Source organism: Trachypithecus francoisi, unplaced genomic scaffold (genome assembly GCF_009764315.1).
Source record: "Trachypithecus francoisi isolate TF-2019V2 unplaced genomic scaffold, Tfra_2.0 Lachesis_group1, whole genome shotgun sequence".
Lineage (NCBI taxonomy): Eukaryota > Metazoa > Chordata > Mammalia > Primates > Cercopithecidae > Trachypithecus > Trachypithecus francoisi.
Window position 1 is genome coordinate 60972361 of NW_022681454.1, and position 26816 is coordinate 60999176.

At 35.8% G+C, this 26816-nt stretch overlaps 1 protein-coding gene across 1 annotated transcript in view; it reads left to right on the forward strand.

The window, feature by feature from the left end:
* The window catches only part of LOC117084902 (A disintegrin and metalloproteinase with thrombospondin motifs 3-like), a 159747-nt gene extending 134338 nt beyond the window's left edge, over nt 1–25409 (forward strand). The window contains exons 4-5 of the mRNA XM_033213319.1: nt 22907–23063; nt 25360–25409. Coding sequence (XP_033069210.1) covers nt 22907–23063; nt 25360–25409 — 207 coding nt within the window. The remainder of the gene's footprint in view (nt 1–22906; nt 23064–25359) is intronic.
* The last annotated feature ends 1407 nt before the right edge of the window (nt 25410–26816 follow it).

Sequence of the window (26816 nt, forward strand, 5' to 3'; positions counted from 1 at the left end):
AGGAATTAAATATTTCATAAAAGTTTGTTTTAATTTCTAATATAATATAACTGGAAATATAGCCTACATGAACAAAAGCTCTTTAGGGCCCTTAATAATCTCAAATAGGACCAAAAAGTTTGAGAAACACCGCTTTAGAATGTTTCTACCTGAAGGCAGGAAAGACATTTATAAACATTATAACCCAGTGGATCTTTCAGCAGACTTTGTTTATGTGATCAGAAATTCTTCCTTGTCTTCCTGCTATTACCTCTGGATATAGTCAGGTGGCTTTCCCTGTGCCCTAATTTCTGTACACATAGAGTAAAGATGGGTTAAGTCAGTTTACTCTGGCTTAAAATCACTCTAAATCACAATAGCTAAAACCATGAGCACACAAAAGAAACAACAACAAAAAACATTTATGGTAACTCAAAAGGACAGATACAGTTTCATCAAGCTAAACTCATCTATCCCATTTAATGGGAAGAAAATCTTATCGAGGGTGTCTTTGTTTTCCCAAAACTACTTGCATTTTTTCCATTACTGTTATTAGCATATTACCTATTGTTAATATTAATGAAAATAGATATACTACATGACTTCACCCAGCAGTTTTGAGACCAGAAAGAATTCTTGTTTGTTTTATGGGTCTGAATTGTTGGTAGTGAAAATAATCAAAGCCACATGGCTTTGAAGAGCTGAGCCCATTCTACTATTGTTTCTGTTATCATCATCCTCTAGAAGATTGGTTCATAGTGCACCAACATAGAGGCTTGGCTTAAAGCTCTGGACCTGGGGAATATTTTTGACCACATAACCCTAGCAAAGCATCTTCTGCATCGGTTTTTCAATAAACACTTACTTGAGAGTGATGAACTGTGATAGAAATGGGATCATGCTATGCAATTCTTAGTATCAGCTAAGGAGGATACAGATCCACGGACAAAATACTAGCTATCTGATAATCTTTGTGTTGCAATAAATTGGTACAGAGCCTTCTTTTTTAGACATTCAGTTACTTGGAAAATATTTTAGGATGTTGGTTGATAAATTTTCAATGTACATGATTCTAGCAGTGCAGATGCTTTTCATGTCGATCCCTATTAAAACGATTTATTTTATGTGCAACAACACTGCATTTACACTTCTTAAATATGTATTTTTAAAAAATATTCATTTCCTTTCCAGGAGACCTGCCTTCCCTGGGATGATTTGGTGATAAGTGGTAATTTTTTTGTGTGAAGTTTTACAGAATACTCACATCACAATTTGTAGATCTACTTTTAATTATTGTCATGTTGAAGAATGTCCTGTAGAGTGAATAGTTTGAGCAAACTCAACGTTTGAGGAAGTTCACCCATTCGTTCAACATTTCTCTACCACCTCTTTTTTTATTATTATTTTACTTTAAGTTCTAGGGTACATCTGCACAACGTGCAGGTTTGTTACATATGTATACATGTGCCATGTTGGTGTGCTGCACCCATTAACTTATCATTTACATTAGGTATATCTCCTAATGCTATCCCTCCTCCCTCTCCCCACCCCACGACAGGTCCCGGTGTGTGATGTTCCCCATCCTGTGTCCAAGTGTTCTCATTGTTCAATTCCCACCTGTGAATGAGAACATGCAGTGTTTGGTTTTCTGTCTTTGAGATAGTTTGCTCAGAATGATGGTTTCCAGCTTCATCCATGTCCCTACAAAGGACATGAACTCATTCTTTTTTATGACTGCATAGTATTCCATAGGGTACATGTGCCACATTTTCTTAATCCAGTCTGTCATTGATGGACATTTGTGTTGGTTCCAAGTCTTTGCTCTTGTGAATAAGGCTGCAATAAACATATGTGTGCATGTGTCTTTATAGCAGCATGATTTATAATCCTTTGGGTATATACCCAGGAATGGGATGGCTGGGTCAACTGGTATTTCTAGTTCTAGATCCTTGAGGAATCACCACACTGTCTTCCACAATGGTTGAACAAGTTTACAGTCCCACCAACCGTGTAAAAGTGTTCCTGTTTCTCCACATCCTCTCCAGCACCTGTTGTTTCCTGATTTTTTTAATGATCGCCATTCTAACTGGTGTGAGATGGTATCTCATTTTGGTTTTGATTTGCATTTGAGGGCCAGTGATGATGAGCATTTTTTCATGTGTCTGTTGGCTGCATAAATGCCTTCTTTTGAGAAGTGTCTGTTCGTATCCTTTGCCCACATTTTGATGGGGTTGTTTGATTTTTTTCTTGTAAGTTTAAGTTCTTTGTAGATTCTGGATATTAGCCCTTTGTCAGATGGGTAGATTACAACAATTTTCTCTCATTCTGTAGGTTGCCTGTTCACTCTGATGATAGTTTCTTTTGCTGTGCAAAAGCTCTTTAGTTTAATTAGATCCCATTTGTCTGTTTTGGCTTTTGTTGCCATTGCTTTTGGTGTTTTAATAATGACGTCCTTGCCCGTGCCTATGTCCTGAATGGTATTGCCTAGGGTTTTTATGGTTTTAGGTTTGACATTTAAGTCTTTAATCCATCTTGAATTAATTTTTGTATAAGGTGTAAGGAAGGGATCCAGTTTCAACTTTCTAAATATGGCTAGCCAGTTTTCCCAGCACCATTTATTAAACAGGGAATCCTTTCCCCATTTCCTATTTTTGTCAGATTTGTCAAAAATCAGATAGTTGTAGATGTGTGCTATTAATTCTGAGGGCTCTGTTCTGTTCCATTGGTCTATATCTCTGTTTTCCCACCGCTTATGTGCTATGTACTGTCTTACATCAATCGACAGCCAATTAAAGGATTCAGAAGTAAGCATACAGTTTCAATACAGAGCTAATAAAACTATTCATAAGGTAGGCAGAAGGTGCAGGATTTTCTGTGTTTGAATTGAGAAATTTGTTATTTTTTCAAACTGCAAGGTTTTTAAAAAATACATGTTAAGTGTAAAAATTCAGGAAATACAGTAAATAAACACAACATCAGTTGACATTTCAATATACAGTTGGTCCTTCATCATTCATGGATTTTTTTTACACATTTGCTTACTTGCTAAGATTTATTTTTAGCCTTAAAAATCAGTATTTTGGGAGCTTTTGTGGTCAAACAGAGCAGCAAAAAATTTGAGTTGCCTAAAAATGCACATATTCCCAGCTAAAATCAAACAAGGCAGTGATCTGCCTTTTTCTATCAGCTTTCATACTGCAATTAAATGTCCTTGTTGAGGTCTGTTCAGTGCCACACATTTCACAGTTTTGTGCTTTTTGTTGGTGATCTGACTGGTTAAAATGGTTAGAAACTATGTCTTTGCTCAAGCATGAATTATAGTCCTGTTGGCCATGAGGTCAAAGTTTATGCTGTTTAGAGGCTTAATTTGGGAAGACTCACTTTCAAGTTCATTCAGGTTGGTGGCAAAATTGAATTTCCTTATGGCTAATTGAGGTCCCCATTTTCTTGTTAGATGTCAGCTAGAAACCAATCTTTTCTCCTAGAGGCCACACTCAGATCTTTATCACGTAATCATCTGCATAGATGGCTCACTGCCTGGCCGTTTGCTTCTTTAAGGCCAGCAGAATATTCTCTAACTTAAGAAGAAAGTGAACCCCAATTTGAAGAGCTCTCACCTGCTTAAGTCAGTCCCACACAGGATACTCTCCCTTTCAAGTAATCAACTCAAATCAACTAAATTAAGACCTTAATTGCATTTGCAAAACCCTCTTCCTTTGCCACATATGTAACCTAATCATGGGCATGACACTGCATCATATTGACAGGTCCTGCCCACACTTAAGGGGAAGGATTATGCAGGATGTGCACACTGGTGGCTGGGGTATAGGAATTTGGGAGGTCACCTTAGAATTCTGCCTACTACAAGACCGAACCTCAGAGGTTTAGATTTAATAAGTCTACAGTGGAGCTCCAGAATTGGTGTTTCCTAAAGGTCTGGGACCTTATTCTACTGTATAAGAGTAAAAAGAACATCAGTTAAGAGTTCAAAGACACGAGTTCATGTCTTAGTTGTGCCACTCACAATGTGACCTTGGGTATGCCATTTTAATTTCTTGAGCCTAGTTTTTAAATAGTGCAAGTTAGTTTTAATGACTGAACAAGCAAATGAATGTTAAGTGGGCTATGTATTTGTAAACTGGCATTGTTATTGCAGTTATGGTACCATATATTTGGACCTAAAAACTTAGGTGCCTAACTAAGTTCTCTTGTGGGAGGGGAGCTCCATTTTGTTTGCAGCCTATGAATCTCAGGGTGCAGATCAGCACTGATCTGTTTACTCTGTTCTCATGTGGCCATCTAAAGAACAGAATGTACTCAGGCTTGAAGGCTGGGACTTGCCATTTATATTTGATTGTTAGTATATCTGACCAGCTATTGGTCAGCTACTGTTGTAATGAGATTTCACCAACCTCAGTAGTCTAGTTCATTGATGTACTTGATTGTAAGAAAGAGAGGGCAGCTGTTCTGTAAAATACATACTTTGTTGTTGAAAACATTTCTTTTCTACCTCCAACTCACATCCCTGTGATATACATCCACAGTTAAAAAAGAACAAGATCATTGATCAGCTAGCATATGTAACAGAAAGCACACTCTGCTGTTCTTTTGAGATTTTGTTAGAATAACAAATATAAGTGCTTGGAAAATCATTTATATGTAAGCTTACTATTACCAAGATTATGACATTAAGAGACATATTTTGGTAATAGCACATAATTGTAATGTATTTGTTATAGAACAATACCACTTCTTATAGAACAGTACCATGTTTGTGCGAAATTTCATGTTCATACAGCAAAGGTGTGGGAAAAAAGATTCAGGAGAATTAAGGGAAATGTGTGAAGCACATTGAATTCTGCCTGACACAGAGATCAACAAATGTAGCTATTCAAAGCAACGAATGCTTTAATGTCATATTTAATATACCAGGCTCAAGTCTTAGTTTGAAGCAAGGTATAGCTTTTTTTGATAGATATACCTTCTCCTTTCTTTAGAATATTACATATTTGATAATGCATCTCAGAACAAGAATATTAGAAGAAGCTCAAGATACAGATGAGTGCTACAGAGCAAATTTAGATGAAAACAAAGGAAACTAGACAAAGTCTTTATCCTTGGCTCTTGATAATGGACATTTGCCATGACTACTGAGCTTCTAGCTGGAGAGATGCTTTATTTAGCATCTTAATGTGACTTGCAGGCAGGGTGTGGCTCTTGATCAGGAGCTGACATTCACGATCAGGGTTAGTTTTGGTTAAAGCTTGTTTTTTCCATCATAAGAAGATCATCAGGAAAAAAGTCAGCATATTTCAATACTGTAAACTGTTTTGGGCTGGTTCAGCCATTTGGCAGCCCTATAAACAGAGTAGGATTTCATTGAAAGAATGAGAACTGAGAAATATATGTTCTCTGCCTTCCAGCGTGGGTGGATGCTGCTCCAATGTAGAACTAGTTTCTGAGTGTTAATTTTAAGAATTGGATCTCGTTACTTTTTTTCTTGAAAATATAAATATCATAAATAAGTAATCTGAATAACATTAAAAGCTTGGCATTTAATACACATTTTCTTTTGGTATGAGGTATGTATACTGATTATGTAAAAAAAATGTAAAAAGGAAAAAACTTACTCATCTGTTTTATTATTGGTCCTTGATACCATCAGCATACAATGAAGAAGACAGTCTCAAGGTTATTCCCAAGATCATTTTCAGTTCCAAAGTTCTGTCATTTTCATTAGTTCTCTTTAACACTTAAGTATTATAATCTTTATTTAAATTTTAACAAGAAAGCAAGGCATAGCTGTCAGGGTTCTGACAGGGAGCAATGACATTCTTTAAAATGTTTAACTGAGAGGGGTTTCATGAAGGGAACCTTTACAGAAGTGTGGGCAGTGATAAGGAACTAACATGGAATGGCGAGGCACCCAGAACTCATGAAAAACTGGATGCTGTTATTGTCCCTAGACCTCAAGGGGCAAAACAGGGAAATGGTATTAGAGCCAGGTACATGGAAGAGCAGTCTGAGGGGAGCAGATACCGGTACTCCAAGCTCCATAGTGTGGTCGGGAGGGAAAGTAGAATCAAACACCTGCCTTCTCACTTCTCCCATTTTGTGACATGGAGGATGCTGTTGGAGCAATTTATGGGCCAAGAGGAGAAGTAGCATTTATCACTTCCAGCCACACCCCTTGGCTGGAATCTGGACATACCTAATTGTAGAGGAGACTGGAATTATAGTTCTCCTATGTACCTAGGAAGAGAAGAACACACAGGTATTGGTGAGTGCCAGCAGACTCTGCTACAGAGGATCAAGAATGACTCCCAGCTTTCTGACTGGGGCATCTGGTGGATTATAGTTAGGAAGCTGTCTTGGGCTTTCTCTTCATTTATTGGTAACCTTTTTTATCCCTGACAATTCTTAGATTTTTCTCTCATTACTACCTTTCCTTAAGCTTTTAGTACTATAACTACTACTACAATTACTACACTACAACTACTGCTATTTCACTATTGCTACTATCACTGTTTTTTCGTGGGCTCTTTCATGGTTATTTTAAGTATATACAAATCTTATGTATCTCCTCCTCCCATTTCCTCTTTCCCAAGTAGTTATATCCCTTTACTCTGCTTTATTTTCTTCATGATACTTATCGCTATGTAAAAGTACAGGTTGAGTATTCCTTACCTGAAACACTTCGGACCAGAAGTACTTTGGATTTTGAAATATTTGCATGTGCACAAAGAGTTTCTCGGGGGTGAGACCCAAGACTAAACACAAAGTTTATTTATTTTTCGTATACACCGTAGACACATAGCCTGAAGGTAATTTTGTACAATAGTATAAAATAATTTTGTGCATGAAACAAAGTTTTGAGTGCATTTTGACTACACCCTGTCACATAAGGGCAGGTGTAGAACTTTTTGCTTGTGGCATCGTGTCATTGCTCAAAAAGTTTTGATTTTAGAGCATTTCAAATTTTGGACTTTAAGATTAAGGGTGCTTAGCCTGTCCTTTTATTTACCTGTTTACTGGTTTATTGTCCTCAGTAGTATTTTAGGTTTAATGGGGCAGTGACTCTGTCATGCTCCTCACATATTATCTGCAGTTCCTGGAACACCGAATACCCCATAGCAGGGTTTCAAAATATTTGTTCAGCCGAAGTATCAACAGGTTTTACAATCCATTTTAGCCATTGTGCCATAATTCTTTTCCTTCTTTCCACTTCTATTTAGCTCTGTGGGTGTCTTTTTGCTTTGCTTCTGCTTCTTAGAACTTTTTCTTTGCTGTCTGTTGTTTGATTTCTGTTTTACTCCATGGTTGTTCTAATAAGTCTAATGAAAGAAGTATCAATGATGGAACAGAAAACCATCTTAAAATCTTAATAGTTCATGTTCCATTCTCAAATTTTCATCTACTTGGTTACTATCTGTTACTGATCTCTTTAAAGTTTCTTTATAATTCTCCCCATTTAATTTCTATTATAATCTCTTGCTTCATCTTAGAACTCATCTTCTATTCCAGCCAGACTTTTTCCTTGAGGTTTTTTTTTTTTTTTTTTTTTTAATGATTTTGGATGCTTTGTCTCTATCACCAGACTTTCCCTTTCTTAACCACACAGTTTTGTTTAAACTATTAAAAATAACATGTTTGGTTAAGTTTTTTTTTTCCTTTATTTACTAGATATCCTTTCTCTACATTAACTCTAATTCTATTCTTGCAGTTTTCCATTGTTGTATAACAGATCACCTCAAACTTAGGCCATAAAACAACAGTTATTTTACTATGTTCATGGATTTTGTATGTTAGGCATTCCAAGAGGGCAAGTGTGGATGATTTATCTTTGCTTCAGAAAGTCTGAGTTCCTCATCTGGGAGTGCTCAACTGACTGGGAGTGATTTGAATGGCTGAGTGTTGGGGGCTCTCTGGAGGCTTCTTCATTCACATGTCTTCTGGTCTCTGGGCTGAGTTGATTCTAAGGCTTGGACTGTCACCAGAGCACCTACACACAACCTCTCCATATGGTTTGGGTTGGACTCTGAATGGAGGGACCGGCTGAAGCCATGGCAAAAGAACATAAATTGTGGAGATTTCATGGACATTTATTAGTTCCCCAAATTAATACTTTTATAATTTCTTAGGCCTGTCTTTACTGCAGTCTCTGAACATAAATTGTGAAGATTTCATGGACATTTATCACTTCCCCAATCAATACTCTTGTGATTTCCTATGCCTGTCTTTACTTTAATTTCTTAATCCTGTCATCTTTGTAAGCTGAGGATGTATGTCACTTCAGGACCCTGTGATGATTACGTTAACTGCACAAATTGTTTGTAGAGCATGTGTGTTTGAACAATATGAAATCTGGGCACCTTAAGAACAAGATAACAGCGATTTTCAGGGAACAAGGGAGATAACCTTAAAGTCTGGCTGCCTGTGGGCCAGGCAGGACAGAGCCATATTTCTCTTATTACCAAAAACGGGTGAAATATCGCTGAATTCTTTCCTCAGTAAGGAATACTAATAATTAACAGCCCTGGGAAAAGAATGCATTCCCAGGGCAAGGCCTCTAACATGGCTGCCCTAGGAGTGTCTGCTTTATGCATATGTAGAAAGGGATGAAACACGCCCTAGTCTCCTGCAGCACCTCCAGGCTTGCTAGGATTAGGAAATTCCAGCATGGCGAATTCTAGTCAGACCGGTTCTCTGCTCTTGAACCCTGTTAAGATGTTTATCAATGACAATGTGTGGCTGAAACTTCATTAGCAATTTTAATTTTGCCCCATCCAGTGGTCCTGTGATCTCACCCTGCCTCCATTTGCCTTGTAATATTTTATTACCTTGTGAAGCATGTGATCTCTGTGACCCACACCCTATTTGTACACTCCCTCCCCTTTTGAAAATAACTAATAAAAACTTGCTGGTTTCGTGGCTTGGGGGGCATCACGGAACCTGCCGACATGTGATGTCTCCCCTAGACACCTAGCTTTAAAATTTCTCTCCTTTGTACTCTTTCCCTTTATTTCTCAGACCGGCCAACACTCAGGGAAATAGAAAAGAACCCATGTAGAATTATCAGGTGTGGGTTCCCCCAATATCCCAGTTTGGGTGCTGGGCTCTGAGAGGAAGCAACTGGGGAGAGTGTTCCATGAGACCACAGCAGAAGCTGCAAGACTTGTCATCTGGGCTCAGAAGTCCTGCAGTGACACTTCTACCACTTTCTTTTGTGACAAGTGAGTCATGAAAGCTGGCCTAGATTCAAGGGCAGGGAAATTAAACTCTATCGCTTGATGAGGGAGTGCCAAGGTCACACTTGGAAAAGCATATGGGATAAGAACAATTGTAATATGGCCATCTTTGGAAAATACAATCTACCACAGTGACCTAATTTGATTCATGGAATTTTCTTTTTTCAACACAATAAGGTTGAAATGCCCTGAGGCCTTACTACTCAAACTGTTGTTCGGGGACCAGAAACATCAGTGTTACCTGGACATTTATTAGGAGTACTGAATCTTAGCCTACTGAATCAGAATCTGTTTCTGACAAGGTCTCCAGGTGATTTATTTACACTTTGAAGTTTGAAAAACACTGCCCAGGAGACGCTGACCATGAACTGGTCTTTTCTGTATTCACCCAACTGCAGAAGGAAAATAGCAAGCACCGAAGGAATAGTTGAACTGACCTGGTTTGAATTCCTGTTTACACGCAGAGTTCCTATACTTTAAATTATACCTGTCACTACTAATTTTAACCCTATTAATGTTGATTAGAATCTAACTTATCTTTTTAGGAGCAATGACTATATCTTTAATATGTATCCTCAAAATGTAGTATAATGCATAATCCTAGCTTTAATAATTATCAGTCACTAATCTCCTTGACTCAGGAAGGTTCAGGATGATCATGCACTTTGATATGTTTAATAATGTTTTTTTGAGTAATGTCTAAGATTAAAGCATTAGGCTCTTTTGGATTTTACATTTCCCTTAAACTATTTTTTAATTGTTGGGTCTTCTAAAGCTTTTTCCCTCCTATAACAACTGACTGTTGGTAGATATCTATTTTCTACTGAATGAAAGAATATGTTTTTTTAATATGTGTTAAGACACCTTGAGTTATTCTATAAAATTTTAAAAACCTGTGAAATGTATATAGGACTTACTATATCTTTAGCAGATGACTATTATGTATTTCAATTATTACATATAGTTGAATTCATAGGTTCCATTTATTCATGTTTCCTTTAAATAGCCATCTTAAAATTCATTTTGGAGCAAAAGAATAAACATCCAAAAATTCATTTTGATTGGCACATTAATTTTAAGGCAGTTTTTCTCAAACTGTGATTTCCAGGCAACTACTACTTGCAGCATCTGAAGTGCTTGTTAAAACTGCAGATTTCTGATCACCATCCCAGTCCTTTTGAATCAGACTCTCTGGAGTTGGAACATGGAAAAGTCTCTGAGGTTGGGACCTAAATTCTTTGGCACACTAAAGTTTGTGACCTACTTTCTTAAGGAGTTAAGTATATGAATCTTACAAACATCTTTTAAGTTATTTATTATGGGAATAAGTGGGTTTCGGGATATTGGTAGGGAGCAGCTTTTCAAATTCATGTCTTGGGAGCTCTAATATTAAAATATAATTTAAATAATAGAATAATTTTAATTGGGAGACATCTGAGAGATTATCTAGTCATACCCTTTTAATTTTTTAGATTATGAAACTGAGCTCCAGAGAGTTTAAATGGCTTTTCACAAGTAACTCTAGTTAATAGCAAAGCTGCGACCCGAACCCAAGTCCTGTGTCAACCAAGCTAGGATTTCTCCTTTATGCTAAAACAAGGTAGATTCATCTTATCTTTTAGCTTGGCAATTAGGTATGTTAATATGGAAAGCGTAAAAAAAATGGGCATTTAATCAGCAGTTCTTGGTTTACTGAATTGATGAGGTTAATAAAATTAAGGTTTACAGTCTTTGATCCTATTATGGCTTTAGTCATCCAATATAAGTCTTTTCTTAGAGGTTTTCTTGTATGTCCTTATAAACCTCATCATAACTAAGGAAAACTGCTGGGTAAAATATCTTAACATGAAAAGTCCTACATGAAAAACTAAAACAGATACAGTAAGCAACGATTTATGCTCCTTATGAAAAGTAGCTGAGAGTTTTTTTAATGAATAAAATTTTATATGCCATGAATTTCATAAATGTCAAACACTTATGAAAAGCATTTTACTAGAGATTATTAAGACTTTCAGAAAATTAGGGTAGGTGGAACCTCTCCTTCAACTCATCTTCAAACTCAATTTCCTTCATATCATTTTTCCTCTTCCTCACGTCTTGTGTCCCCATCCATTCCCCATGTAATTGCACAAGTACAATAGCAATGGGTAAGCCACAGTACCCATAATGGTTTTTTAGGTGTTCAGTTAATAAACTGACTTTTGAATGACAAAAGGTCCTTAAACTGTTGCATAATCTCATTTTTTTAACTTCATCTTCTTTCACAAAAGGAAAAAACATTAACTCTATTTTCTGTACATTTTCAATATCTTGCAATTAACATTTTTCAGTATTTTACCTTCTTTATGGAATTTTAGCAACAGATACATTGTGTGTGTTGCAGCACATCTACAATAGGCATGTAACATACTAGGAGATGGAGAAGGGCTGGAGTGGATATTTACTGTGCAGTAAAAGGCAGAAGAACTCCTCAGAATTTCATGTCCTGTCTCTTTGCCTCTCACTTGTGCTCTTTCTCTCTTCCATTTTGCCATCCCTCTGAATTTGGAACATAGAGATTGATTGAGCTAACCTTTCTTCTCTTCTTTTTTTCTTCTATTTTTGTCTCTTTTTTTTTTTTTTTTTTCCTTCTACTGTTTTCCAGCTCTGAGTTGCAGATTGGTTTTCTTTACTCATCTCTTACTCTATTCCTCTTGAGCAAGGTATTATAGCAGAGAGCCCTGATAAATGCATACTTCTGCCTTACCTCTATTCCTCATGATGTCATTTTGCGTGGAACAGAGCTTACCTGAGAACGTGCAACATAATCAACTGAATAAAAAGATCATTGACACAGCTGGCTGTGGTTGTTACCAGCAGAGACTTGGAAAGAAGTGTTTGACACTCAAAAGGGGAATGTAGTGGAATTTCTTGGACCCCACTCTGCCACCTCAAGTAGGAAGTTCTTGAAACTTTCAGCTTAGGCTCTCTTCATTTACATTAGAATTGGGAGGGGTGTAGCCTGGGAATGATTAATGAATTCAATGAGTTCTAAGGGGTGTTGGGAAAGAGTGGAACTGGCATGTGTGAGAAGTTAGGTTGATAGAGAATAGTACCAGTGCATTCAGAGCTTTTGGAAATTGTCCCTGCTAACACCTTGACACAAGTCAGCCTTCTGATCTACAGAACTGAAAGATAAGTTTGTGTTGTTTTAAGCCATTACATTTGTGGCAATTTGTTTTGGCAGCAATAGAAAAACAATATAGGGCCGATCCTTTTTTTCTATCCACCTAATTTAATTTTTAGGAAGAATCACCCTAGAAAGAAGTAGAGTGGATGACTGCTTTGATTCAGTTTTTTATTTTTTCTTTTCTTTTGAGATGGGGTCTTGCTGTGTTGTCCAGACTGGTGTGCAGTGGCACAATCATGGCTCACTGCAGTCTTGACCTCCAGAGTTCAAGCAAGTCCTCTCACCTCAGCCTTTCAACACTGTAGCTGGGACCACAGGTACATGCCTATATGCCTGGATAATTTATTTGTTTATTTTTATAGAGATAGGGTCTCACTATATTGCCTAGGATGGCCTCAAATTCCTGGCTTAAGTGATCCACCCTCCTTGGCCTCTCACTGTATTGGGATTATAGGCATGAGGCACGGTGCCCAAGCTAATTTAGTTTTTTATTGTTATATTATTATTTGACCTGTTTTTATATTTTACAAATCAATGGAAAGAAATAAATAACAGAAAGCCTGCTGTTTTGGTTCAGATATGCCTTCTGCCAAGATGAGTGGGGTTATAGTTTGGGTATATGCATTTACTAATGTAAATAGAATCCATAGCAACATAGAATCAAATGCCCATATTAAAAATAAATATGTTTTATATATTTTACATTTGTGTGACCATTGTACAGTGTGAATCATTAAGAAATAAAAGAAAAGCAAGATTTAGGCTTATGAATTATCACATTTTGCTAAGAATAATACAAATAATAATTTACGCATCCTCAACTTTTTCTGAGAATACTCATGTATTTTTGAAATATTGGATAATGCTAAGCATTGCTAATGCATTTAATCCCATAATTCACAAGTTTCTGGAGGAATATGCTTTCTTGTTTCACATCAGTTAAACCATAATGTTATTGTAGCTTTAGCTTGAAATATAGGACTGATATTTTCATTCAACAAGTACCTACCCTCTTCAATATTACAAAGAATATGTAGCAGCCTATACATTCATACAATAAAATATTGACAATAAAGTAAGTCAGCAAGAAGAGAACATAAAAAAGGAAAAAATAACCTCCAATAAAAAGTTAGTATCCCAGGATTTATGGCACAAGACTGTCCTACAAGTAGGATACAGATTTGACTCTGAGTTTTCTTTCAGCTCCTGATTGGTTATATAATATTCAGTGTTTGTAATAAAAGTGAACTAGTTTCTTGGGAGAAGAAAAACTGTTCCTGTTACTAAAGTCTGTGATTTTATTCCCCCAGGACTATCATGCAACAAACAGGGTATGATATTGAGAAAGGTCCTCAGTGACAAATGCACTGCTATTTGAGCTTCCTAGGGCTCTTTTTGTGTAATCATCTTCATTCTGGGCAGGTGTTTTAACATTTTAGTATAGTTGAATAAAATCAGTTCTATTAGGATCCCAAATAACTGTGGCCTGGCTTAATGGAAGCAGGAGTTGGTAATGGAGATTAGGGAAAATTAGAGGGATTAGAATGGATGTATAGAAAATCCTTTAGCCTTCAGGAAATATTTCTCAAATTTTATTTTTTGTCACCTGTATTTTGATAAGAATCAGGCAGCAGAGGGTTGAAGGTTATGCTCTCTAGGGAACTGAAATGGTAATATCTAATGTCCCTGGTTAAGGTTAGATCCATTTGCTTTAACAATTAATTAAATTGTGGGTTGACATGGCATTATTATTATTTTTTTCTTTAATGCAGGACTCTAGCCATTTGCAGGAGATGCTTTCGGGATACAGAAAGCATCCGGAACGGTTATTGTTGAATGAAATGCCAACTAAACTCAAATGTAAATTTGGCATTTAATCAGGTTTATATTTGGATACAGTTAACATCTTATTTAACATCTCTTAATTTCCAGGCAGTAGCACAGTTAATATAAATAATTGTAATACAAAGTTGACAAAATGATAAATGCCATGGAAATATACATAAAATTCTGGGAGTTCAAAAGAGATAAAAATTTCCTCTGGCTTTAGAATAAGGGAAGGCTTTATAGAAATCGAAGGCATGACTTGGGGGCTATTCCAGCTACTCTTATTTTTTAGGTACTCTGTCTGAATACATCTCAATAGTTGAGTTTCTTTTATTTAAGTAGAGTGATAGTACTTTTGGTTTGCGAATACAGCTTCAAATCAGTACTAGTCATTCTACTTTCCAGCCCTCCTCAACCACTTTACCTTCCTCAATCCTTCCTTTGCAGAAATTCTGGAGAGGCCATTGAAATGCTGCCTGAAATTCAGGAAATATTTAGAAATCATCTGCATATAGTAAAATCTGTTCATTCTAATTGTAAATGGAATTACACAATGCGTTTGCTTGGAACATTGATAGAACAGATGTTTGAGGAAATAACAGTGAAACGGTGATTCTCAGAATGTGTTTTCAGAGAACCTTAGCAAACTAAAATAATGTTGTTATACCACTAGAGTATAATGATAGTCTTACTTGACTATTATATTTACATATATTCTCTCTCTTCCACACACAATATTGATATACATTTTTCTCAGCATCTTTTCCAGACATTTAAAACTTACTATGCCTTTCTGTGCTATGAACTAGTGTAAGATTGTAACAGATTTAGCACAAAATGGTAAATATTTAGTTTCAGCTGCAATTCTATATTAAATGATTGGTACCTATTTCATGAGGCACCAAAAAAAGCTACCCATCTCTATTCTCTTTCCTTAGCAGATTTGAGAAGAACTGCAATAAAATGTTTAGTTGTTACAATTAGAAATGGAATGTGTCCATGGCATAAGTGTTTTAGAGTATTTGACACAGAATTTTAAGAAAATATTGTAATTTTTGATGGAACTTTTTAAAAAATGTCACTTAGACTAATTTTTGTCTTAAACACAATTTAGTCTTCTCTTGATGTCTGATTTTTATTATTATAGACATATAAAAACCAGTGTTTTACATTTCTTATAGGACTTTATAAAGGGCATTCATAGACATTATCTCATCTGAAACTCTCTATACCCCACACCCCTTGTTCTCATTTGCCATTTATGCTCTGATGAGAGTTAGGAAACCATCCAACCTAGTTTATTAGCATTGGGCTTCAAATATGGCTGTGAGGACCCCTCCTAGTGAGTAAGGAGTGTGGCCTTTGTGATCGCTGTTTTCATCATCTGAGGCTATCTGACTTAATTCTGAATTCTTGGCAGTGTTTGATTTGAGTGATGTAGCTGGAAGAGTTGACCAGATGAGGGGAATTTTGCAGCTGGCTTTTTAGCAGACATCATTTTATAAATATCCCCTCTGAAATGCTGTCAGAGAGCCTATATGAAGAATTAAAGCAAAATAAAATATGTTTAATATAATGTATTTAATGCTATATTTAACATAAATTTTTTTTTAAATTAGTGTTAAATTTTGGGAAATAGTTTGGGAAACAATAAATATTTCACATATCATTGCAGAGATTAGAATCTCTGCATATATCAATGCAGTACTTTATATGAAGGACTTTATGTTATATAGGGAAATTTAAAGAACATTATCTTGATATTGTATGTCAATTAATTGACATTAAGGATAAATTAAAAATGATTGCATCTTTTTAAGTGGAATCCCACAGGAGAATATATAATTGTATGTGTGACATTTCAAAAATTTCTAAGTCATAAATTTCTGGTTTCATTATAAATAACAGTAGTACTTAGAATTTTGTGCACATTTATTCCTTAAGTCACTTCATTGTCATATGTGCTAAATGTATCCCGTGGAATAAAATGTTGCAGACCTGAGAGCAGGAATGTGAATTTTTTATTGAGGGTTACGTATGACAGTGCATGACTACCTAAATGGGCATTCTAGTGGATAAAAGAACTTTGACTGTTTAGTTATTACTACTGATGATTTTTTCCTTTCTTAAGTATGTATAGGAAAGACTTATCTAAAACCTCAGGTACTTTAAAAATAGTCACTCCAATTTTGGTAGCTACACAGAGAAATATTAATATGGTATGACAGGAAGAAGTGCAGAAGAATCTACCTCTAATGGCTGTGAATATTCTGGGATCTGAAAAATAGGTGGTTTTGACACTGACTCTTTCTGTAATTCCTTGTAATATTTCATCAGCCCCCACTACTGTAATTAAATGCTTTTGCATGCCTAGTTTCCTTCTCACAGACTTCATTCTCTGTGTCTTCTTCACTGCAGTTACTTTTACTTTGACAAAACTCTATCCTACTAGGTGCCCATGACACTCTTCTTGGTTTTCCTCCTATCTCTCATCATTCCTTTTCAGTTTCCTTCTAAATCTAAGGTGTTTTATCTTCACTTTTCCATAACTTACATTGATTTCTTCTCCCATGCTCCCTCAAGTGTTAGGCACCTACTTTGAGCCAGGCACTGTGCTAGACCTGGGATATGACACAGCAGTGAATATGACAAAGCCCATGCCCATGTGAAGCTTATATACTGAATGGGGCCAGGCAAATCACCTAGTCATGCTGAAAGGGAAAAAGTCGGGATCGAGAGTGAAAGCGATGCTAACTGATGTAAGTGGGGTAGTGCTAGTGGGACTAGGACCATGTGGTTAGAGCAGAAAGAGCAAGGCATAAAGTGTTAGAAGCCAGAAAAATAGACAACGCTAGGACATGGAGGGCCTTATAGGCCATGGTCTAGGGCTTAGATTTTGGGAATTTCCTATACGACAGTTTCCTAAGGTTATATGGTCATTTCCCAGGATTCTCTATTGATCCTCCCTCGAATCTCCTTATGTACTTTTCTTCTTCATTTCTATTAACAGCTTTAGTTATTGCCTCTGAGAAGATGTATTCCAAATCCATTGTGGCTGTGACAAATTTTTTTTTTCTGAATTACAATTCTGTATTTCTCTACTGAATGCTGGGAATTTCCATCACTATTTCAAGAGAATGGTTAAAACAAAACGCATTAACTTTTTCTCCTGTTTTCCAGTCAGCTTGCCATTTTGGCTTTCCTGTTTCTGTGAATGAAAACATCAATTTCATAGTCATCCAACTTCAAAACTAAGGTGTAATCTTAGATTGTGCCTTCCTTCTTTGTTGTTTTTTCATGTATCAGGTATTTATCGAGTGTCTAGTTTATGCCAGATATTGCTTTAGGCACTTGAGATACATAGTTGAACAAAGCAGACCAAGAAGTGATTCCTGACCAGCAAGGCAGTGGTGGGTTACTAACAATAAACAATGAACATGATAGGCAGTTAAGTGATCCAGTCTGTTGGAGGGCAATAAGTGCAGTGGAAACAGTGTAGGGAAAGAGGCTGGGGGTGCTGGGTTGAGAAGCAGATGGGTAGTCCGTGTATGCTCTTTGAGAAGCAACACCTAAGCAAGGACTTAAAGGAGGTGAAAATGTTAGCCATGCAGAGTCCTAGGGGAAGAGGATTCCAAGTAGAGGAAAGTGCCAGTGTAAAGGTCTTAAAGGGAAAACACCCCCTAAGTATTCAAGAATCAGCAAGGAGCCCATCATGGCTGGAGTAAAGCCAACAAGGAAGAGAGTGAGCAGATGAGGCCAGAGAGGTGATGGAGTCTTGAAGGCAGTGATGCTGAGATCAGGGAGGGCCTAGGTAGACTCTGTAGGAAGTTTGGTTACTAATCTGAGTGAGAAGGGGAGACCTTGAAAGGTTTTGAGCAGAGGAGCTTACATTTTAAAAAGTACCACTTTTTTTTTCCTGAAATCACTTTTAAATTAATTCCTTCCCCACTCCCTTGACCTTTTCTCTTCCCACTGCCACTTTTTGTATCTGGGCTGTTATTTTAGCTTCTTACTTGCTTCTATCTGGCACTTAATCGTCAGAGAAATATGAAAATAGTGTTTGGTTCTCGTCCATCTGATCAACATTCTTTTTTATTTATTTATTTTTTGGTTCTCTGTTTCTACATGTTAAAATTCTGACCCAAGATAGTACTAATAGTCTTCCATGACATTGTTTTGGAGCCACCCTGCATGAACTGTTCCCTGAATGGGCTTGCTTGCTCTCCACATGTGTACCAGGAACTTTTGTACTTACAGGGGTGTCCAGTATTTTAGTTTCCGTGGGCCACAATGGAAGAAGAAAAATTGTCTGGGGCCACACATAGAATACACTCACACTAACGACAGCTGATGAGCTTAAAAGTAATCACAAAAAAATCTCATAACGTTTTAAGAAAGTTTACGAACTTGTGTTGGGCTGCATTCAGAGCTGTCCTGGGCTGCCTGTGGCTCACAGGACACAGGTTGGACAAGCTTGCTTTAGAACCGTTGCTCCCCCGTGAATGGCCTCACTTCTCATTCCTTCTCTTCTATCCCCACTATAGCAATACTCCGGTCTTTGGAAAATCACCAAAAGTCTAAAAGTTCTTCATTCTCTCATTTGTATCATTCATTCATTCATGTAATTTTTCATCAGAACTTTACTGAATACATATTTTGTGCCAGCAATTGTGATGGAGCTTAAGACTCAAAAGTGGGTTAAGCTAGATATATGTGCCTTAGTAGCTAACAGTTCCACAGGGGAGAGAGAGAACCATAGATTTCACATTCAGCTAAATACACCCTTGAAATTTGTGTTAAGGACCGGGAGAGAAAAGAACACATTACTTTCAGTTAGAATAATTGGCTAAGAGAGGATCTAATTTAGATTGGGGCACCTCATTTTTGTCAGGTGAGGGAGTGAGGAAATCATTTTAAGGAGATAAGATTTAACTTGAAACCTGGAGAATAAAAACCAGCCAGCTTAGGGAAGTGTGATGTGGTGGAACCAAGGCTCTTTAAGCAGAACGAATGGCATTGCAAAGACCTGAGGTTATAAGGACCTTGGGAATAGAAACAGAAAAAGAAAGTTGAACAAAATCCCCTGAGGTTGGGGCCTCATCGGGACACTGAGAATGGCAAACTTGAGGATGGTGGGCAGCACAGATGATGTGGGCCTTAAAGGCCAAAGTAATGAGTGCAGTTTTAAGTGCAATGGGAAGCAATTAAAGTGTTTTAAGCAAAGGAGTGGCATGATCTTTTTGGAGGTTGAGACTTCCATCTGTTCATCAAAATCCATTTGTCTATTCTCCCTGGGCATACAGCCAGCTTACATTTCCTGGCCCTCTTTGCAGTTGGCTGTGAGCCATGCAACTGTATCCTATCTATGACAGTAAGTGGAAATGGTGAATAGCACCAGTAAGGCTAGCTCATAAACATTTCCCATGTGGGCTTCCTCAGACTGCTTCCCGTTTTGACTAGGCATACTGGAAGATTATATTAAGATGATAGAGCCACTGTCAGCCTGGACTCCTGGATGGCTATGTGGAGTAGAAACCCTTCCTGGCCAATCCAAAACCATCTTGAGCTTTATGTGAGTGAGAAAGAAGCACCTGATGTTTTGAGCCCTTACATGCTTGCTCCACTTGCTACCAAATTCAAATTTTTCCAAATTTAATATGATAATGTTAAAGGGTAATTTTGGCTGCCACACTAGGTGAATATGTAGATCATGTGAACAGTAACAGTGGCCAAAGCAAAGGTTTATTGTGATGTGGACTAGGTACATTTCAGTTGAAATAGATACTGGATAATTTCGAGTGAAAAATCAACAGTTCCTACTAACTGTTTTCTGTGTCTGGTAAGATTATGGAGGAAAAAAATTTTACTTGATTTTACTATCAACTGTCCTGTCAATTACTTTCTGGACTTTCCATAGCATACTCACTGAATTTCAGTAGGCATGTATTTTATTTATTCAACTAGATTGAATCAAATGAGGACAAATGAGCTGTCTTTCAGGATTTCTCATTTATTACTATATTTAGTACAGTGCTTTATATAAAGTACTTTCTTTCATTAAACTTTACTTAAATTAACAAATAAAAGGGCCAACTCTCAGAATTCGAGTCCATGGAGTTATTGGACGTCACTTGATCCAACGCTTGCCTTGTCACTAATACTGACTCAGTTTGACTTACATTTTCTTTCCTTTCTAAATGAGATGTTTAATTGCATTGAATTTTGTTTTACCTGTGGCTTAGTGGGGTAAAATAACATCACGTGGCCTGGAATTTGAATGTTTGCCATAGCAAATATGGAGAAGTGTTTTCAACAGGCACACGGGCTAATCCTCACTGCCCTCCCTATCACTTTCAAGTGACTGCAATAGCCATTGCCCATTGCTCAGAGTCGCTGACCACTTCAGTGGCACTGTTTCTTCCCTGAGTCAGGCACTCATCTGGGAGAATCATTATGATCTTTGGAAAATCTTAAGATAGGGAGTTTTTGTAATCCAAATAAACAGTGATGATGTTTATAACTAAGGAAATGTTAGTGGATTTAGGAGGATGGGAGGATAATGTAGATGTTACAGAATGCAGTGACAGCAGATTTGGAGCAAAGAAAAGACTGGAATAAAGATGAATACTGAAACTCCCATGCTGATGCACTTCACCTTATAAACTTCCGTATATAAAAACAGACCTATCGTTCCAGGATAAAGCCAGTTCACGCTTTTTGCTACCAACAGATGATGTTAGGGATGAGACAACATTTTAGCCTTATACATTTTAATAACTTTTTATATGTTTACTGTGTTCGTGCTTAGTTTGGATATAGTTTATGGACATTAATTCATTAATGCCTGAGAAGGCCAATAGCAGTGAGTGTTGAAATTACTGGTAATAGGAGATAAAATAATATGACCATAATATAGAAGAGATTAAAATTAAAATTGGAAAGCATGAGGAAGATGTTGGAAATTATATTTGTAGAAGAGGTGAATCTATTAACCAATAGGAACAACTCTGAATAGGGAATAATTATGTAACTTTTGAAAAATACTGTGTATTTCATAGTACATGACTAAGTATAAAGTAATTAGTCAGGTAAAGAAAGAAACTCCAATTTTTGGAGTATCTGGAAGATGAGCTTTACTACTAAGTACCCACTAGCTCAATGCTCTTTTAAGTGAAAGCTAGAGGTTTGTTCCAGAGGGTATGGGCCAAGAATAGTAGAAGAGTTGTAGTACTGTTTTCTTGTGAGACATGGCCGCATAGGTTCCAGGGCTGTTTGTAGTGCACATCATAAAGGCAAGTGTAGAAGTGGCATATGGAGATGGCATAAGCTTTTAAGATCCCTGTGAGGCTTACAAAGGGGAAGAAGGGAAATACCATACCCAGTTGTAGAAGTCAGAACAGAAAGGAAAAGGACAGATTTGAGTGCAACAGAAAAGCTATAATCATAGGCATCTTTGCTGAATATATATATCTCTCTGCTGCAAACATACGCTCTTTGGTAAAGGACACCTCCCTTTCATTTCTATGTTGCTTGACAGCATAATGGCAAAGACATCAACATAGTTCGAAGGAGTAAGAAACTCCTCCCTTGTCCGTGTTGCCTGAGAGCCAGTGACCTCATGTGTGAAAATACCGAATAAGTTAAAGGTCTGAGAAAAAATATGGCATCTCTAAATCTGATATATGTTTTCAAAATAAGTACAATCTCCACACTAACACATTATTTGTTCCAATTTTGTTTTTAAATAAATGTGCTTATATTTAAATTAATATTTCATATTATTGTATGATGTTTAAAGTAGAAACATGAGCCACAACTACTTGACTGTAATGTGGACTTGATGTTTAAGAAATATCACATTTTAGAAAAAACCATCATTTTTCTTCAGCTGTAGTACTGACTATAGGCCTGGTGTTTTCTGAATAATTAAAAGATGAAACAGAATCAGAAAACAATAGAGAGATGGAAGGAACTGAAAGTAAGAATAGGCTTTTCAGTGTGAAAGGCTGCAGTTTGAGGGGTATATATATATATATATACACATATATAAAAATATATATTAAAGTTATAATTTTAATCATAAAGTTAGATTAAGCTAGGACAAATATGAGTTAGTTCTTCAAATTCATAAGCTTTAGAAATGTGGAATTTCCACAGAAGCTTACTGAGACTATTTTAAAGAAGTAACTTTACATACTGAATGTAGCATGGAACTCATTTCTCTCATGCCACCTTGTTTGGGAGGAAGGTGTAAATAAGTGAAAAAGTATGTAATGTGTGGAAAACTGCCCCACAATGGGTTATTATGGGAAATTAGAGATTTTTTGAATTTATGTATCCCGTATGATTCTTACTAGATATAAAATAACAAGTAGAATATATAAATGCACTTATTTTGCAATTTGATAACATGTATATGTTGTATGATTTCCCTATTCTCATCCTATGTAAATTTTGTATTCTATAGTACCTTAATATGAATTTTTTCATTTCTGTCATATGTGAATTTCTACCTTATATGAATTACTGATAGTTAATAACTATTTTAAATTTATAGCCAAATGTGGAAAGAAAAAGCTTTAGTTTTCACAAGTCATATTCTTGACATTTAAAAAGATGTGCTTGTGAGCTGAAGATGATAGATATTTCTTTTTTAAATTAACACATTTTGTGCTTTCTCTAGGCTGGAATGATAAAAAGTGATAATGAAGAGTATTTCATTGAACCCTTGGAAAGAGGTAAACAGATGGAGGAAGAAAAAGGAAGGATTCATGTTGTCTACAAGAGATCAGCAGTAGAACAGGCTCCCATAGACATGTCCAAAGACTTCCACTACAGAGGTAGGCATCTTGACAAAGCTTAATAATGAAATATAATTTTAAGATATTATGAAAATAACTCTCTCATCAAGTAAGAGAATGTGATTGTCATGTGCTCTTGCATATTGTGGAGGTAGCAAAAGAAGTTTACTTTTATAAATCATGAAATTTGGCTTGCTTTTAAAAAAATGCATAGAGTCTATGTTACAGGTATTTATTCCAGTGTGTTGTATATCCCTGATATGACTTCTTTTAATACCTTTATATTAAAACTATTGGTTCTCTAGCTTATGTTAAAATTTGAAAATATTTGTGGTTTGTGCTTTATAGAAGTATCTTAATTATGAATTATCAGTGTTATTTTAAACCTTTTAAAGGACATATATTGACATGACAAACAGTTGCTTTTTGTTTTAAGACCAGTGTGATGGATATATCTGAAAATAATAATGCTACTTGACTTTAAAATCTATTTTGCAAAACTTTTACTATATGGAGGAGACAATGAATCAAATTCTTCTGTGGAATTTTATTTCAAATTAGGCTAGAACTGCTAAAGTCAAGTAAATTATGTTGCATAAAAGTTTTCTATTTTTGTTTGTTTGTTTAAATTAAACCTGAAAGTTACTTACTATTAAGGAGATATGCTTATGCATTGGATATAAAATTTCCTTTGTGGAGAAAAAGAAAATTTGGTAATCCAGTTTTTTTTAAACAAATCTCAAAAAGTCTGTTAAAATTTGCCAGGACAACTTTCTTAATTAAGAATAAAGAGTTTTCTCTTTAGAAATAATTTATCTTCTAGATTGCCTTTTGAGATTTGTTACCTAGTCATTAGTCTGATTTTCAGATGCTACTAACTTCTCCTAAAATTCTTTATGAATAGAATAGTGCAATTTAAGATAACTTTAAAGTTAACACATCTTGAAAATTTTAAAGAAATTTCTCATTTGAAACAACAGGACTATATTCATAAACCCAATATTATGAAATGTGTGCCTAGCTTATAGAGTCACTGTAGTGGCTTTGCAGTTAGACTTGGTGTGAGTAATAATAGCTCTGCACACCAAGTTGTTGTTACCTTAGATTAGTATTTAACCTCTCTGAGCCTCAGTTTTTTTTATGAAAAAAGAAGTAATATATATTGCACAATTGTAATAAGTATTAAATGTATATGCAAATTGCCTAATGTAGTATTCAGCAAAAATGGGTGCTTAATGCTAACTGTTATTTAATTAACTGTTAATATTTAATATCTTTGCAGAAGATTAGCATGTTAAGAGTTTTGTTTAAGTTGAACCATTAGTCATGGTCTTCAGGTGAATCTCAATTTTCATATTCTAAAATTGTTATTCTAAATCAGAAGACTGGTTATGTTAAAGAAAAGGTAGTAGGATAGAGTGCTTTTTCTATAAGTAAATCTTGGTTGTTGCATATTGCTAATATCTAATACCTCTTTCAAAGCAATGGTTAAATATTTTTTAGGAAAGCATAGGCCATATGCTATGGAATTGTATAGGAGAACTGAAAGCCAGATGAGTTACTGTGGCTGTCCTCCCATCAGCTCCCTCTGTCATAACCGTAGTTTCATCAAGCTGTACCCTATTACTACATTTCAATTCCTGACCGTGTATATTTCTATAAATATTAGTCCTAGTACTTTTCATTAGTCTGATATATTTATAAGAAGAAGAGTTTTTTTTTGCTTGAAGTAAGAAAGTTACAAGAAATATTATGTTTAATACTTATTGTATTTTTAGATGATACAATAGGGAAATTAACAGTCAGGGTACGTATACATAAAGGAATTGGATGAAATTACAGAAATTTGGAACATTGCTTTAGAAAATTATTTAAAATGTCAATTTCAATAGCATCAACACACTCAGTTTACTTAAAAGTTGTTTTTAATAATGCAGACACTGAAGACTGAGTTTTTCAGTCATTCTTAGAAGATTGCAATTATAGTCAAAGTAGACCACAAACTAGAGTAATACATTCTGAGACAAGTTTCAGTGATCATGGGTCAGAGCAAAAGGAGTTCCTCTGTCACCTCTTGATTACCTTAAAACTTGAATCAAAATTAAATCATTCTGTTCTCTTAAAATGTTCCATGATAAATGTTAATATGAGCTTAATGATTTTCACCTTCTTATTTATGAAGTTCTGATTGAAATAAGTTGTAGGTGATATGAATTTACCTCCTTTTGAGAATCTTGAATTGTAACCATATACGTTAGAAGTGTAACTCTCTTGCCTGGGGGAACAAGTGATTCAGATTCAGAACTTTTAAATTCTTCCTTTAACTTCTTGGTAGCAAGATGGAGAGCCAAGTCTTCTCATAGACCAAATACCTTCCGACTGTAAATTAAGAATATATTTTTGTAATGTATTCCATTATTTTAAAATGTAAAATTGAAAAAAAAATTAGGTTTAGAAAGGTATATTGATTTATAAATGAAAGGAAAAGCACTATATAAAAAATAGTGCCTTTACTGGATTAATTCAAGATTTTATTTTAGGAAACATATGAGGTCTTTCTTAATGAGTTATGTAGGAAGAGGAATAAAATACATAAGCTAAAACTTACTTGGAATGAAATGTGTTTGAGAACCATGGTCTCCATACATTTCTCTGACAGCAAGTCATCAGTAGAAGTTTTGATCATAAGCAAGCCATTTCTGACCCTACAGGATTTCATCAGTAGGGCCCATGTAAACAGTCTGCCCTATTTTGCTACTTGTCACAGTAATCGGCTAGCTACATTTCTTGATTTGGCAGTTTAGTTCCTCAAAACTGCCATTCATTTGAGCTCTGGAGTTTGTTGCAAGTGTTATACATTAAAATCTATTAGGACCTGAACTAGGCGATGGAGAGATAGAGCCAAATGGATAGAAATTGAAGTAAAACTATTGGAGTTTTGTGATGGGGTAGATGTTGGAGGAGGTGGAGAAAGAGAGAAATTCTAATCTAGAAGATTAGATAATTCTCTTTCCAGAATTCAGGTATATAACTTGAGAAACAGAAATAGGCTTGATAAAGGAGAATGATAAGTCGGTCCAATTTAAGTAGATTAAGTTATATGATCTTTTAGACCACTGAGTGAACTAAAAAATGCATGGTGTATTTTCATAATCATGTCCCAGAGTCAAAGTGCGAATGGCCTTCTAAACATTTCTTGTGGTAGGGATGGGTAGAGATTAGCTTGAGAGTGAAGTAGCAGTTACTGGCTCATCGATGGTTAGAATGCCCCTTCTTGCCTTCTACTCTCTCATTCTCAGGTGTATCACTGAGAATCTGAAGGTATACACTGCACAGAATCGGGAGCCTATGAAAGATATTTGCTATAGATAAGAAGGACTTTATGTCTCCAGAAAACAAAATTAAAACTAGAAACAAAACAAAAATTATGCTTCTCCCACACTCGAGAGCCCTAAGCTATTCAGCTCGACCAAATGAAAATATCTATTTCTATTCCCTGTCTGCTAAGAATATTCAACTGAGTTTCCCACAAAAGTCACAGCTTTGAAACTGTTAAGATAATGTATCATACGGTATGATTCAACAACACAAAAACAATCAATCAATCCCATATATAGCAGATTCTTCTTTCCTGACTCTTAATAGGAAAGTTGTATTTTCACAATGTGAAACATGTGAAGAGTTGTTTAAAAATATATTGAACTAAGTAGTAAAGTCAAAACTGCAGTGCTCTGCTTTAGAATTACTCTTTAAAGAATAAGATCTAAAGCAGTTTTACATTTGGCAATATAA